At 37.6% G+C, this 16,761-nt stretch overlaps 1 protein-coding gene across 1 annotated transcript in view; it reads left to right on the plus strand.

Annotated features, from left to right (window-relative positions):
• PIGX (phosphatidylinositol glycan anchor biosynthesis class X) overlaps positions 1 to 16,761 on the plus strand; it is a 64,357-nt gene that overhangs the window by 39,380 nt on the left and 8,216 nt on the right. Inside the window, exons 2-4 of the mRNA XM_023551668.2 lie at positions 1,510 to 1,573; positions 10,659 to 10,800; positions 15,839 to 16,052. Of these exons, the coding sequence (XP_023407436.2) occupies positions 1,510 to 1,573; positions 10,659 to 10,800; positions 15,839 to 16,052 (420 nt within the window). The remainder of the gene's footprint in view (positions 1 to 1,509; positions 1,574 to 10,658; positions 10,801 to 15,838; positions 16,053 to 16,761) is intronic.

Consider the following 16,761-nt stretch of genomic DNA (forward strand, 5'->3'; position numbering starts at 1 on the left):
GTTGTTTATTTAGGTAAAGATTATATGCTTCTCAAAAGCAAATAGGAAAACCGGTGACGTAGTGCTTAAGAGCTATGGCTACTAACTAAAAGGTCAGCAGTTTGAATCTACCAGGTGCTCCTTGGAAACCCTATGGGGCGGATCTACTCTGTCCTACAGGGTTGCTATGAGTTGGCATCAACTTGGTGGCAATGTTTTTTTTTCTTTTTTGTTAAAAGCAAATAAGGACTCCTTTAAATAAGTAGGTAGAGTGGAGAGAGGCTTTAAAAGTCAGTCAAATCTTGCTTCCAGTCAATCACTTAGTGACCCAGAGCCAGTTTCTAACCCAGAGTCAGCGTTTCTCCTGTGTACAAATGGCAGTCATTTTGCTTGCCTATTTTTTTATTTTGCTAGATTTTTTGTAAAATGCAGAAGAAAACGCATATGAAAACCTCAAGTACAGGATCTGATATATAGATATTATTGGATAAATGTTAGTTTTGCATTTGTTTTTCCTTCCTTCCCTTGTGTTTTTCAAATGTTTTCATCTCTACATCATTTTTTTCCCATGCACTGGAATACATCTAATGGACTCAGCAGCACACGATAATAGTATATAGTTTTCTGTGTGTTTGTTTCAATGTGTTTCCCACACACACCCAGCTTTTGAAAATGGGATTCAGTTCCATAGCAAGGTGCCTGGCAGAGTTGGTGGTCAACAGTAACTGAATTTTTAGTTTTATGATGCTGACATGGAGTAATAGTTTTAATATCTGATTTCTGGTTATTCTGGGTTTACGTAGGAACCATTTGAAGCTTTGTGTGCCTCCAGATTTTTTTCCTTTTTAAACTCTCCTAACATTCCCCCCTGCAAAAAACCTGACTCATGGTGACCCTACGGGATGGAGTAAAACTGCCCCATAGGGTACCAAGGAGTGCCCGTTGGATTCGAACTGCCGACCTTTTGGTTAACAGCCATAGCCCTTAACCACTATACCACCAGGGTTTCCCAACATCCCCACAAGGCGTGAATATACTGTCTTCCCAGTTTTATAGCTGTGGGTGGCAGAATACAGAAGTTGCCAGTATGTATCTGATACACTGTCAGTGTGAGCTAGGATTAAAACAGATTTCCTGGCTCTTTTGTCATTCTATTTGTTCCAGTGTCTCGTGGTCACCTGAGTATAGTAATATTAAGAGCAAACACTATACAGAGCACTTACTATTTCGTAGGCCCTGTTCTGAGTGCTTCTACATGTATTAATCCTGATGATATTTAAAAGAGAGAGAAAATATCCTGCGCGAAGTCACGCAGCTATTAAGTGACAAGCTGGGATTTGAACCAGGCAGTCTAACTTGAGTCAATATTCTTACTCTACAGGAAGCAGATTTATGTGTAGTGTAAATTACTTAAGTTTTAAAAATTTTGTTTGTTTTGTTTTTAGGCTGGTTAGGTTTTCCAGGGTGATAAAGCTTATTAATGATGTAGCTATTTAAAGCTTTTCTAAAAATTGCTTTTGGTTCTCTTAGGCATAAGAACCACTTGTTCTGAAATTATTTTGAGGCACGAAGTTTTGAAAGATGGTTTCCACAGGTAAGTTGTCCATTGATTTTTACTTAAGTTAAAATACTGTTTCATGTAATTTAGAGCAAAAAATTGATAGTTGAAACATGGAGAAACTGAAAAATCACTTGCTTTTCTAAAGTTTATCAGTGACAAGTTTATCAATACAGGGTTCGCAGTTTGAAATAATGATAAAAATAACCGAAAAAAAAAAGGAAAACTAACATTTATTATCGTGTATCCATGTTATACATGTTATATATAAAAAATATGTAATTGTATGTAATATATATTATACGCACAAATACACACAATATTCCATTCAGTTTTCACAATGGCTATGGAATAGACAGTATTTTTCTTTTCACATGAGGGAACTAGGGCCCAGAGAATTTAAATAATTTGGCAGAGGTTAGTGTGGTAGCACTCTGACTAAAATTTAGGACTATCATATTCCAAAGCTATGCTCTCAAGTGCTATAATTATTTCATTATTTCTGAGTTATTAGACTTGGTTCCAGTGACCAGACTGTTTCCAAAATAGAAACTATCCTCAAAAGCGGAATATTTGCCAGTAATGAAAATATTTGAAAGAGTGATAAAAAGTTGTGTAAAGAGTTTCATAAGAAAACTTCAAAAACTTTTCAGTCTTTTCAAGGTGATTACTTTCAAATGACTCTCAGATATTTGACATATAAATTCAGATAAATTTATTTTAAAAGCCACTTCATTTTGTAGTTGCCTTAAGCAAAAACGTCTCACTCTTCACTTTTTATTTTCTTTTATTTTGTTGTGCTTTAGGTGAAAGTTTACAGTGTGAATTAGTTTCTCATTCAAAAATTCATACACAAATTGTTCTGTGACATTGATTGGAATCCCTGCAATGTGTCAGCACTCTTCTCCTTTCCTTTTCCATCCCAGGTTCCCATGTCCATTCCTCTAGTTTTCCTGTCCCTTATTGCCTTCTCATCTGTACTTTTGGGCAGCTGTTGCCCATTTGGTCTCATATAATTTTTGAACTAAAGCATGTTCCTCATGTGTGTTATTGTTTGTTTTATAGGCCTGTCTAATCTTTGCCTGAAAGGTGGACTTTGGGAGTGGCTTCAGTTCTGAGTTAGCAGGGTGTCCGAGGGCAATAGTCTCAGGAGTTTCTCCAGTTTCTGTCAGACCAGTAAATCTGGTCTTTTTTTTTTTTTAATATTGAATACAGACCATCTATTGTGATCCCTGTCAGAGTGGTTGGTGGTGGTAGCAGGGCACCATCTAGGTCTTCTGGGCTCAGGGTGGTAGAGGCAATGGTTCATGTGGTCCTTTAGTCTTTTGGCCTAATATTTTCTTTACGTCTTTGGTTTCCTTCATTCTTTGCTCTGGACGGGATAGGACCAGTAGATATATCTTAGGTGGCCACTTGCAAGTTTATAAGACCCCAGACACAACTCACCAGACAGTAACACATGTAGTTCAGCCATGTGTATGAGACTAAATGGGCACACCAGCCCAAAAGCAAAGACAAGAAGGCAGGAAGGGACAGGGAAATTGGACGAATGGAAACGGGGAACCTGAGGTTAAGAAGGGGAGAGTTTTGACATATCACAGGGTTGGCGTTCAGTGTCACAAAACGATTTGTGTACTATTATTCAATGAGAAACTAATTTGCAAGGTAATCTTTTACCTAAAGCACACACAAAAAAGTAGAAAGTAGAACATTTTCTTTATGAACTATGCCGTGCCAGTTGACCTAGATGTCCCCCAATACAGGCGATCACTCAGGGTGTTTGGAAATGTCTAGGTAGCTTCTGTGACTTTGCCTTGGTCGGGTTGTGCTGATTTCCCCTACATTGGTGTTGTCTTTCCATTCACCAAAGTTTACCACTTGTCCACTGTTTAGATGGTGATTTCCTCTCCCCCTACTTGTAATCATCAAAGATTTTTTTTTCTGTGTATAAACCTTTTCTTGGGTTTTTATAATAGTGGTCTTATACAATATTTGTCCTTTTGTGATTGACTTATTTCAGTCAGCATAATGCCTTCCAGGTTCATCCATATTGTAAGACATTTTGCAAATTCATCATCGTGCTTTATCATTATATAGTATTCCATTGTGTGTGTGTACCATGATATGTTTATCCATTCATCTGTTGATGGGCACTAAAGTTGTTTCCATCTTTTTGGTATGGTGAATAACGCTGCAGTGAACATGGGTGTCCATATGTCTGTTCGTGTGATGGCTCTTATTTCTCTAGGTTATGTTCCCAGGAGTGGGATTGCTGGATCATATGGTATTTCTATTTCTAGCTTTATAAGGAGGCACGGTATTGTTTTCCACAGTGGTTGTACCATTTTACATTTCCCCTAGAGCAAGCAGAGAAAGAAAGCCTTCCCCTAGAGCGAGCGCCTGAATTTGGACTTCTAACCTCTTAAACTGTGAGAGTATAAATTTCTGTTTGTTAAAGCCATTTGCTTGTTGTGTTTATGTTACAGCAGCATTAGATAACTAAGACAGCACTCTATTAATAAACTGTGGCCCATGGGCCTCATTCTGCCAACGGCCTGTATTTTGTATAGCCCTTGAGCTAAGAATTGAGAGTTGTACACTTTTCAGGGTTGTTAAAAAGAAAAAAGCAAAGAAGAATATGCAGCAGAGACCTTTGTGGCTCACCTACAGAAAAAGCTTACCAACTTTTGATCTAAGTATATCCTTATGCCAGTTAACACACTATCTTGATAACTGAGCTTGATAAATAGTAAGTTTTGAAATTAGGAAGTATAAGTCCTCCAACCTTGTTCTTTTTCAAAAATTGTTTTGACTATTCTAGATCTTTTGCATTTCCATATAAATTTTAGAATCAGTTTGTCGATTTCCTTTATAAAGCTTTATGAAATTTTTATTGGGATTCTGTCGAAAGTATCGATCAATGTGTAGAGAATGATGTGAACATTAATGAGTGTTTCAATCCCTGGGTATGGCATCTCCATTTATTCACGTTTTCATCAGTTTAACAATATTGTACCTTTCAGAGCATAGGTCTTACACATATTTTGTTAAATTTATCCCTAAATATTTCATGTTTTTTGATGTAAAGAGTATTTTTAATAAATTTTATATATAGTTGTTTGTTGCTGGCAATAAAAATACAATTGATTTTTATATATTGACATTATACCCTGTGTAATCTTTAAGATTGTGTGTCGACTTGGCTGGGACATGATTCTCAGTGGTTTGGTGGTTACGATATAGTTTGGCAGTCATATGATGATGCGATCACTCCCATGATGAGATTTGATAGAGAGTGATCACCTCTGTGATGGAATGTGCTGTCAGTAGCCAGTCAGCTGAAAGGGAGTTTCCTTGGTGGTATGACCTGCATCGAATATAAGTGGACCTTCCGGTAAGGCTCACAGGCTTTTGCTTGCTCTTGATCCCGCAGCTGGCTCTTGTTCGACTGACCTCCGGTTCTTGGGACTTGAGCTAGCAGCTTATCTGCTGTCTTGCCTACTGATCCTGGAATTCATCAGTCTCCACAACCTTTGAGCCAGAGCCCTGCTGTCTGATCTTGGGTTTCCAGCCCCTGCGGCTGCATGAATCAGGAGAAGCATCCAGCCTCACCCATGTTTTAGCCTCTACAACCATGTGAGCCATTTCCTTGATATAAATCTGTCTTTATATATATTTATACGCTTTACTGGTTTTGCTTCTCTAGAGAACCCAGCCTTAGACACCCTGCTTCCTTGCTGAAATCACTTACCAATGCCAGTAGCTTTTTTGTTGATTCCTTAGGATATTCTACATGGAGGATTGTGTGTTTGTGGATAAAGACAATCTGTGTTTTTTATTACTTTTTTTTGCCTTTTGAACTGGTAAGGATCTCCAATACACTGTGAATAAAAGTGGTGAGAACAGACATTCTTACCTTGTTCTCAGTCTTAAGGGGAAAATACCCAGTCTGTCACCATTAAGTATGATGTTTGTTTTAGGTTTTTTGTAGATGTCTTTTATCAGTTAAGGACATTCTCTTACATTCCTAGTTTCTGAGAGGGTTTTTTTTTTTTTTTTTTCCATAATTAGGTGTTAAATTTTGTGAAATGCTTTTTCTGTATTTATTGTGAGAAGATTATGTGATTTTTCCATTTTGGTCACTGTGAGTAGAAATCGACTTGGCAGCAAGCACCAAACGACAACAATTCTATTAATATGGTGAAGTACACTGATTTTTCCATAGTAAGTCTAACACCTACCACTTAGTCATGATGTATTATTATTTTTTAAAATATTACTGAGTTTGCTTCACTAATATCATGTTAAGGATTTTCACCTCTATGTTCATGAGGGATATCAGTGTGTAGTTTTCTTTTGTTTTAATGTTTTTTCTGGTTTTGGTATCAGGGCAATGGTGACCTCATAAGTTGGGAAATATATGGTTGTACTCCGTTTGTTGATTGTGTAGCGTTAATATTGTTTTTTCCTTAAGTCTTTGACAGAATTCAGCAGTGAAGCCATCTCAGCCTGGAGTTTTCTTAATGAGAAGACTTTAAGCAACTTTTACTACAAATTTAAGATATAGAGCTATTCAGGTTTTTTTTCTTTATTTCTTCTTGTGTCAGTTTAGGAAACCCTGCTGGCATAGTAGTTAAGCGCTAGGGCTGCTAACCAAAAGGTTGATACTTGGAATCTACCAGGCGCTCCTTGGAAGCTCTGTGGGGCAGTTCTACTCTGTCTTATACGGCTGCTATGAGTCAGAATCGAGCCGATGACAATGGGTTGTGTCGGTTTTGGTAACTTATGTTTCCAGGAATTTATCCATTTTATTTAAGTTGCTTAATTTATTGGAATAAAATTATTCATAATATTCCCTTATTGTTCTCTAAATGTGTAGAGGTTGTGTAGTGATATTCCCTCTTTCATTCCTGATATTGGTAATCTGTACTTTTTCTCTTTCGTGATCAATCTAGCTAGACATTTATCAGCATTTTTAAAGAAAACATTTCATTGGTATTTCCCTATTATTTGTCCTGTTTCATTGATTTCTGCTCTTTATTATTTCTTTCCTTTTTACTTTGTGTTTAGTTTCCTCTTCAGATTTTTTTAAGATGATAGCTTAGGTAATTGATTTTAGACTTTTTTCTCTTCTAACGTATCTTTTTATTTCAAGCTATACATTCCCTCTGAACAGAGCTTTAGCTGCATCCTACACATTTTGACATCTTTGTTTTCATTTTCATTGAGTTCAAAATATTTTCTAATTTCCTTTGTGATTTCTTCTTTGACTCATTGGTTATTTAGATGTTGTTTGATTTCAGGCGTTGGGGGATTTTCCAGATAATCCTTTTTAGTTTTTGTACTTTTGAGCTTCTGAACTTCTGTTTGGCTCCTTATAATAATGTTTACCTCTTTATTTATTTTCTTGTTTTGTTCATGCATCATTTTCCTAATTTTCTTTAGTTCTCTGACTAAATGAGCATATTTAAGACAGTTGATTTAACGTCTATGACTAGTTATTCCAATGTCTGGGCTTCCTCAGGGGTGGTTTATATTGAAATTTTTTTTATCCTGTTCATGCCCCATACCCTCCTGTTTTTTGTTGAGAACTGGACATTCTGGACATTATAACATGGTAGTTCTGGAAAACCGATTCTCGCACTTTTTAGGGCTTGCTGTTGTTACTTGATGAAAGCTGCAGTCATCTGTTGGTTTAATGACTTTTCCAAACTAATTTTGTAAAGTGTGTATTCCAATTGTGTGTGTCACTGAAGTTTCTATTCTCTTATTGCCGGTGGCTCTTTAAGCAGGAGAAGCTAGTACAGCGAAAGGGCAGGAAGCGCAGCAGTTACCTGCACTGGTCCCTCAGGACACCGCTAGACCAAACTAAATGTGCAACCCCAGGTCCTTGGAGGACTGGGTCCCCAGTGCCTGCCCAGGCACCGGCTGGCCCCTCTAGGAAAACTGCCACTGTCCCCACTACACCAGTGGGGCTAGATAATGGGGGATTGTAACCAGTTGGTACACCTGGTTCACCTACAAAAGATCACCTACCTCTCTCTTCATCATACACTCCTCTGCTGTCAGATCGGGCTTCAGAGTTCCAAAATAGTTGATTCCAATTGGTCTTTCAAGTTCTATCGTTGTTTTGTTGGAGGGACTGGCCCCTACTGCTTCCTACTTGCCATTTTACATGTTGTTTCTTCAAAGATACCTGAGGCGGCTTCTTCCCCCTCACTTAGTCTTTTTTCCTCTCTGTCCTTCGATTTGGATAGTTTCTATTGCTTAATCTCAAAGTCATTGATCTGCAATACTGCAGTATCTAATTGTATTTAATCACACCTGGGTAATTTTTCTTTTCAGAAATTCTGTTTTTTATGTCTTGAAGTTGTATTCACATTCATTTATTTTTGTATTTTCTCTTTTCCTCATAATCTTCATGTTTTTCTTTAAATACCTGAGCATTTGGGACATATTTATGATTGTTTTAATGTCCTTTGCTAACTTCATCACTTCTTTCATTTCTAGGTCTGTTTCTATTGACTGATTTTCCTCCTGGTTATTGGTCATACTTTCCTACTTCTTCACGTGTGTAATAGTTTTTGACTGGATGTTGAACACTGAATATTGCGTTGTTGAGTGTGTGGATTTTGTTACCTTTCTTTAAAAAAGTGTTGTTTTTTTTTTTCTGTTGGCAGTTGTTTGTTTGTCAACTTGATCCTCTTAACCTTTTCTTTGTAGGTCAAGTTAAAGTGACCTTTACTCTGAGGCTAATTTAGCTACCTAGACTTTTCCCTGTTGGGATCGTTACTGATAGCTTCAGTCTTTATGCTTTGGTTGGTTGGAACTTGAATGTCTCCTAACCCTGTGTGAAATTTGGGAATTTTTCAGCTTACACCTCCCTATACCTTCTTTGCCAAGTCTTATGGAATCATACCTTACTCGTGCTTTTCTTAGTATTCAACAGATACTCAAAGGGACTCCTCTTCACATTGCTGGAGTTTTTTCTACTTTCTACTCTCTTTCACTTAGTGCAGTGACTTCTAGTCACTTTCGTCTCCTTGAACTCTGATGACTGTTTCCTTATCTGAACAAGACCACTGTGCTTTGCTTTGAATCTCCCTTCTTGTGCTGTAGTCCAGATTGTATCTCCAGACAGAAAGCTTGAACAATTTCATGCTTATGTGTATAATCCATTTCAAATTAGTATTTGTATATGGTGTGAGGTATAGAGCTGAAAGGTCGTTTTTTTTTCTACATAGCTACCCAGTTTTTTCAGTACTGTTTGTTGAAAAATCTATCTTTTCCTCATCAAATTATGTGGGTACTTTTATTGAAAATATGGGCGAATTTTTTTTTGGACTTTATCTCTTTCTATTAAAGTATGTCTATTTTCACACTAGTACCATACTGTTCCGTTGCTATCCATGAAGTTTTCAGTGGCCAGTATTTTCAGAAGTAGATTACCAGGTCCTCCAGTGTGTCTTAGCCTGGTCTGGAAGCTCTGCTGAAATCTGTCCACCATGGGTGACCCTGCTGGTATTTGAAATACTGGTGACATAGCTTCCAGTGTCACAGCAACATGCAAGCCACCACAGTATGACAAACTGACAGATGAGCCGTGGAGATCCATATACGTGCCTTTTCCATGGAAAGGTGCTCCAGTGGAATGCGGAAATTATCAATGTCATTAATATCACATGGAAGTAAAATTGTGCTGAAGATAATTAAAAATGCTTACAGCAAACTGCCAGAAATTCAAGTCGGATTCAGAAGAGGACAGGGAATGAGGGATATCATTGCTGATGTCAGATGGATCCTGGCTGAAAGCAGAGAATACCAGAAAGATGTTTACCTGTGTTTTATTGACTATGCAAAGGCATTCAACTGTGTGGATCATAACAAATTATGGGTAACATTGCAAAGAATGGGAATTCAGAACACTTTATTGTGCTCATGAGGAACCTGTATATAGACCAAGAGGCAGTTGTTCGAACAGAACTAGGGGATACTGCATGGTTTAAAGTTAGGAAATTTGTGCGTCAGGGGTGTATTCTTTCACCATACTTATTCAGTGTTTATGCTGAACAAATAATCTGAGAAACTGAACTATATGGAGAAGAACACAGCATCAGGGTTGGAGGAAGACTCATAAACAACCTGTGATATGCAGATGACACAACCTTGCTTGCTGAAAGTGAAAAGGACTTGAAGCACTTATAATGAAGTATGAAGCCTTCAGTATGGATTGCACCTCAACATAAAGAAAACAAAAATCCTCACAACTGGACCAATGAGCAACATCACGATAAACGGAGAAAAGATTGAAGTTGTCAAGGATTTCATTTTACATGGATCCACAGTCTATGCCCATGGAAACAGCAGCCAAGAAATCAAATGACATATTGTACTGGGCAAATCTAATACATCCACAACCCCTTAGTGTTCAGAAGCAAAGATATCACTTAGAGCACTAAGGTGGACCTGACCCAAGCCATGGTATTTTCAGTCACTGCATATGTATGCGAAAGCTGGACAATGAATAAGGAAGGCCAGAGAAGAATTGATGCCTTTGAATTATGGTGTTGGCAAAGAATACTGAGTATACCACGGACTGCCAGAAGAAGGAACAAATCTATCTTGGAAAGTATAGCCAGAGTGTTCCTTACAAGCAGGGATGCCAGGACTTTGTCTCACGTACCTAGGACACGTTATCAGGAAGGATCAGTCCCTGAAGAAGGACATCATACTTGGTAAAGTAGACGGTCAGAGAAAAAGAGGAAGACCCTTAATGAGATGATTTCACATAGGGGCTGCAACAATGGGCTCAAGCATAGCAACGATTGTGAGGATGGCGCAGGATCGAGCAGTGTTTCGTTCTGTTGTACATAGGGTCGCAATGAGTTGGAATGAACTCGATGGCACCTAGCAACAACAACCTAACCATACTGTGACTTATGACATGAATTTATGAACGATCTAATGGGTGATTCTGATACAGTATAAATATTTCACTTGACTCAATAATTGTGAAAAGCAAATTTGAGATGTAGTATTTCTGCTAATTTAAATATAGTGTTATGGTATCTCATTTAACAACTGAATGAAGAGATTTACTTTAAATGTGTTTGTCTTACAGAGACCTTTTAATAAAAGTGAAATTTGGAGAGAGCATTGAGGATTTACAGACGTGCCGACTCTTAATTAAACAGCATATCCCAACAGGACTATTTGTGGATCCATATGAGTTGGCTTCATTACAAGAGAGAAACATAACTGAGGTATAACAATTAGGAGATATTTTTGAGAGATGTTAATTTGGGGATCCTATATGGCAGTGGGTTTTTTTTTATAATTTGGATTACGGTAAGATAGTAGGCAACGTTGCAGTGATTTTTTTTTTTCACTTTATTAAAATGAATAAAGTGACAGTTTTAGAGCTGTGATGGAAGTCTTCTTTTAAGAAGTGAGAGGTATTAGCAACTAAACTGAGGTAATTAATTTGGCAGGATGGTCATACTTAGTGACTAAGAAAACTCTATGTATATATGTCTTGAAGAGATTAAAGATTAATTAGTGATTTAGCAGCAAGGGTACCATTATAGATTGACAAATTTCTCATTATTTTGATTTTCTGTTCCCTAACTTCTGATTCCTAATTATAATCCTTCTAAGTGAATTTGCTTTTTTATTTTGGAAATTTTTAGAAAAATAGATGTCTTCTTTGTGACATGTAGATAATTGTAAGCTGATGACTTGATATGTCAGTTGCTGTTTCCTGGCGGCCAGATGGGTGGAGACTGTGCCCCAATTCCTTGTACAGAGAAACTTTGTCATAAAAAATTGGCGTTATATGATGACTTTAAATGAGAAAAAGGGAATTTATACATAGGGAATGGTCGATACTTAAGTACCTGAATTGAGATCTTGATTCTGTTCCATGAGATTTATACATGAGGTAAAATTTTTAGCTATAGCAAATAGAACACTGGGTCCAAATCAGTTGGGCGTTGTGGCAGCAGGATGCTTTATACGGAGTTTATGATGGTGGGTGAGGAGTCTGAAAATAGTGACAAGCCTTAGTAGGTCCCAAAGTTAAGCGATGTCAAGTGACCCTCATTTCATGTTTAGGTAGGGTTATTGTTGTTATTAAGGAGCCCTGGTGGCTCAGTGGTTAAGCACTTGGCTGCTAACTGAAAGGTTGGCAGTTCAAACCCGCCAGCTACTCTGTGGGAGAAAAGACCTGGCAATCTGCTCCTGTAAAAAATACAACCTAGGAAACCCTGTGGGGCAGTTCTCCTCTGTCCTGTAGATCTGGTGAGTGTTATAGATGTGGCACAACTTTATGGCTTAATTCATTTAACTTTGCTTTTTTTTTTGGTGGTTTGTGACGTGTAGTTGAGTGTTGTCATGAAAAAGTATAGGTCCATGCCTGTTAACCGATGCGGATTGCTTTAGGATAAATTTTTGATGCATAATTCCAATTTCTCGATGATATGCTCTGGGGTTTTGTTTTTTCTGCAGTGAAAATGGAATAATGAATTATGATTTTTACAGATCAGCATACAGTCAGTGGACTTTTTTTGGTTGTATTGATGGTTTTGGCACGTGTTGGGCAGATTAGACAACATCCAGCCATCGTTCAGATCACTTTGGATTGTCAAGTTATGATGCTCCTCAAAAATGTTTGTTGTTTTAAATCTAAAATGTGCACACCTCCACTGTCTTGAGTTTTTGACAACCTGCCAGTTGGTGTGGTACCTACTTGTGTCATTTTCTCCCCTTTCTATGGTAACTAAGGAACCCTGGTGGCATAGCAGTTAAGCTCTTGGGTGCTAACCAAAAGGTTGGCAGTTTGAACCCACCCAGTGGTCCTGTGGGAGAAAGACCTGGTGATCTGCCCCGTGAAGATTACAGCCTAGAAAACCCTATGCGGCGGTTCTGCTCTGTCACATGGGGTTTTTATGAGTCCAATTCTACTCAGCAGCACCTAACAATAACAACATACATGACTGGGTTTCAAGAAACTCCTCTGTCTGCTTCAAGATACCTCATGTTGTTATTTGTGGGTTAGCTTCTGCTGGTTCTTAATTGATCTTGCTTTAAAATGGATTTGGATTTCTTTCCCTTGAGGGAAATTTTATTAGAAAAATTTTTAGAAAATTATTCTCAAATTAAAAGTTGAGATATAATTCACATATCATAAAATTCATTCCTTTCAACTGTACAACTCAGTGGATTTTAGTATATACACGAAGTTTGCAACCATCACCACTATCTGATTCCAGAACATTTTTATCATTCGCTAAAGAAATCCCTTAGAAAGTCTCCTTTTTGAGATTCAGATTCTTTTGAACCATCACCAAATAATCATTTTGCCAAGAAAGCCAAATTGCTGTTTCTACCTGCGTCATCTTCATTATATCCTGGTTTAAATTCGTATAAAAAACTATTCTCTGTATTTTGTAAAGATCCCATATTTTTTACTTCTGTGGAAAAAATAGACAAAAACAAAAACAACTTAATAGTTAGAGAAACTGAACATCACATTATTATCATAAATTCTAAATATCACAATCAGGAATATACTCTGTCGGTTTTACTTATTGCTCTGGGTTGGATAGCCTCCCCCCCACCCCCAACTCCTGTCCTTCCAGGAACCTCAGAATATGACCATATTTGGTAATAGGGTAGTTGCAGATGTCATTAGCTAAGGTGAGATCATACTAGGACAGGGTAGGCCCTTAATCCAACATGACTGGTGTGCTCATAAGAAGAGGAGAAGAGACACAGAGCATAGGGGAGATGGCATAGAGAGATTGAGGCAGAGCTTAGAGTTATGCTGCCGCAAGCCAAGGAATGCCCGGGCTACCAGAAGCTGGGGGATCATGGAAGGCTTCTCCCCTGGAGGTAGGAGGCGGCATGGCCTGCCAACACCGCAATTTCAGACATCTAACCTCAGAACTGTGAGAGAATAAATTTCTGTTTTATTCTGTTTTAAGCTATTCAGGTTTGTGGTAATTTGTATGGCAGCCCCAGCAAGCCAATACATTTTTTATATTTAATTTTCAACTGGTCAAATATTGGCCATTTTCTATTGCTTAGACTAATTGAATAGTGAAATCAGTTTGATCTGATTTTGAATCTTGGCTCTGCTACCTACTGGCTATGTTTACCACTCTGTTACTTTGTTAGCTCATTTTTATAGTAGGGATAATAGTTTCTACTTGATAGGGTTGTTATGAAAATTAAAGGAGATAATGTATATAAAGTATGAAGTGTAAACTTTATGCAATGAAATACTTGACACATAGTAAGCACTCGAAGAAAGATACCGTTATATATATACACTTGTCAACAAGGTAGAAGAATTTGGACTAGGTGTAATTTTTATTCATATCTAGTTGTACCCAGAGAGAGCTCACCAATCACTTTCTAGCAGGAGGTATCTGGTAGTACACCTTAGGACTTTGTTCTTGACCTTTCCTGCCAACATTTTTACCCCTAGATAAAAATACAGAAGACATGGCTATTAAATTCATGATGACACATACCTGTTGGTTGACAAAGTTGTGATTTAAAAAAAAAAAAAAAAGCTTAACAGCCTAGAAAAAATGAACTACAGCCAGAAAGATAAAATTATTTTAATTGAAATAAACTGAAAAGCCCTGCGTTTAGTTAATAAAAAGTCAATGACTTGAAAAATATAATGAGAGGTATTTAAGTTTCCTGCAGAAATTTCAAGTGATAAATATAGCACATGGAGATAAGGCTGCTAAAAGGCTAATAACAGTTTTTGGCTAAACAAGGTAATGTTGCTACTACTAAACTCTATGCTTTCCAGTTGTATTTCAGAAAGCAAGCAATATGACGAATGGCTTGGAAACCATTCACGGGAGACCCAGAGAACTGGAGAGGAGAAAACTTAGAAGGCAGCATGGTTGCCTTGCGATGTTTGAAGGACCCTTAGTGAACTAAGGAACAGATTTATTGCAGACATTTTAAGCAGGGGCAGCTGGTGAATGTTATAGGCCAGGGAATCAAGTTTCTACTTATAAAAAAAAAGGAAGAACCTTTTAACTGTAGATAAAATGAGATGACTCAAAGTAATCTCCCTTCCAGTCATTGTAAGTATTTAAGCAGTGGCTGGATAACTGAAAAAATGCTCTCATTTGGCCATCTCTGATGGTACTGTGTTTAAGAACTGAGCTGCTAACTTAAAGGTCAGCAGCTGAAATCTACCAGCCACTCCTTGGTAACCCTATGGCCAGTTCTCCTCTGTCCTTTAGGGTCGCTATAAGTCGCTATAAGTCAGAATCAATTCAACAGCAATGGTTTGGTTTAACAGGAGGTCCCTTATGACTCTTAAAATTCTATAATTCCTTGACCTCTACCAATGATTCTGTTACTGCTGTGATTAACAGAGTAGGAACAACATGTAAAAAAAAATACAGCAGTTGAGGTCCCTGTCAAGTAGGAGAATTAGGGTGCTTGCTGTGATGGGAAGGAGTTAACTCTGGCTGTTCCTCTGAGATACAGCAGGGCTTTGCTTGGAGAATCTGAAGAAGTGTGTGTGTGTACATCCATACATATACACACACATTGTGCATACACCACCTGTATATGTATACACACACACATACATACACACAGGTATGTATGTATGTTTATACACATGCGTGTGTTATAATATATGTAAATATATATCATATTATAATTTAGGGCTAATTTCTGTTCCATGTGCATTTTCACTTTTGGTAGAGAATACTTTTTTTTAAGAATCACGTACCTTTTTTTCCATTAACTTTTTATACTTGGTAAAGAAAGAGTGCTGACCTTATAGGCTTTGCTTTGACATCCTGACCACAATGCTCTATCTTACTCACTACCATCTTGCTTCTCTGAAGAACAGGAAATTACCAGACTGATACCAATCATTTTAACCCAGTTTAACTGTTTGTGTCATGGTAGCTTTTATACTTACTGAATAATTCCATATTTATTTCACAAAATTTCTTTTCTTAGTACTGGTTTTGTCCCCTAAACAGGGGTTAATAAGGACATTGTACAAAAATAAATGGTATTATAGGGATATTTGGCACCCTAAAGTATAATTTCCCCCTTTTACTTTTAGTAAACAAACTTTTATTAAACACAGATCACATCTTGTGTTTTCTCCTTAAAATTTGAGTGGGAATGGCTTTATAAGGGGGGTAAATTTGACACTTTTGTTCATCTGTGTAGCGTTTTTCTGGTTTTGTTTTTGTTTCTTAATCTTATTCATTTCTTCCAAGTTAATACTTGTTTTCTTTTTGACAGGCCATGATGGTTTCAGAAAATTTCAATATAGAAGCCCCTAACTATTTGTCCGAGGAATCTGAAATTCTCATTTACGCCAGACAAGATTCCCAGTGCGTTGATTGTTTCCAAGCCTTTCTGCCTGTGCACTACCGCTATCATCGGCCACACAGTAAAGATGGAGAAACCTTTATTGTGGTCAATAACCCAGATTTATTGATGTACTGTGACCAAGGTGAGGGTCGCAAATCTTTCTGAGGGCTGAAAATAAAAATAAAGGTATGGTGGCAAGTCTGCAGAAATGACAAAAGCATGTTTCTTATTTTCAAATATTTTCATTACAAAATAAAACATAGATATAGAAAAACTTTACAAATATATAAAAAGCTCAACCAAACCCATTGCTGTCGAGTTGATTCCAACTCATAGTGACCCTGTAGGACAGGGTAGAACTGCCCCATAGAGTTTCCGTGGAGTGCCTGGTGTATCCGAACTGCTGACCTTTTGGTTAGCAGCCATAGCACTTAACCACTATGCCACCAGAGTTTCTGACAAATATATTGCTTAGTGGATTATTATAAGGCAAATACTACTAACCAGGTCAAGAAATAGAACTTTGCCAGCTACCCTAGCAGCAGTTCTATGTGCCCTGTCCCAATCACAGCCTCCTTACTCCTTCTAAAACAATCCCTCTCTCCTGACTTTGTTTTACTTCCTTATGTTTCTTTATAATTTTATCACCCAACTGGCCATAACTTAGTCTTGCCCACTTTAAAAATTTTTGTTATCTCCATTACGTCTCTTAATTTACAGATTTCCCCTCTATTCCTTTCTTTAAAATTTCCCTGTAGAACAACAGGGGCCATCTGACCTGTAAAATGTCTTGTAACTTCGGGTTTTGCTGATTGCACTCAGGAGCAGCTCAGCATGCTCCTCTGATCTCT

This window comes from Loxodonta africana, chromosome 1 (genome assembly GCF_030014295.1).
Source record: "Loxodonta africana isolate mLoxAfr1 chromosome 1, mLoxAfr1.hap2, whole genome shotgun sequence".
In the NCBI taxonomy this organism is placed as follows: domain Eukaryota; kingdom Metazoa; phylum Chordata; class Mammalia; order Proboscidea; family Elephantidae; genus Loxodonta; species Loxodonta africana.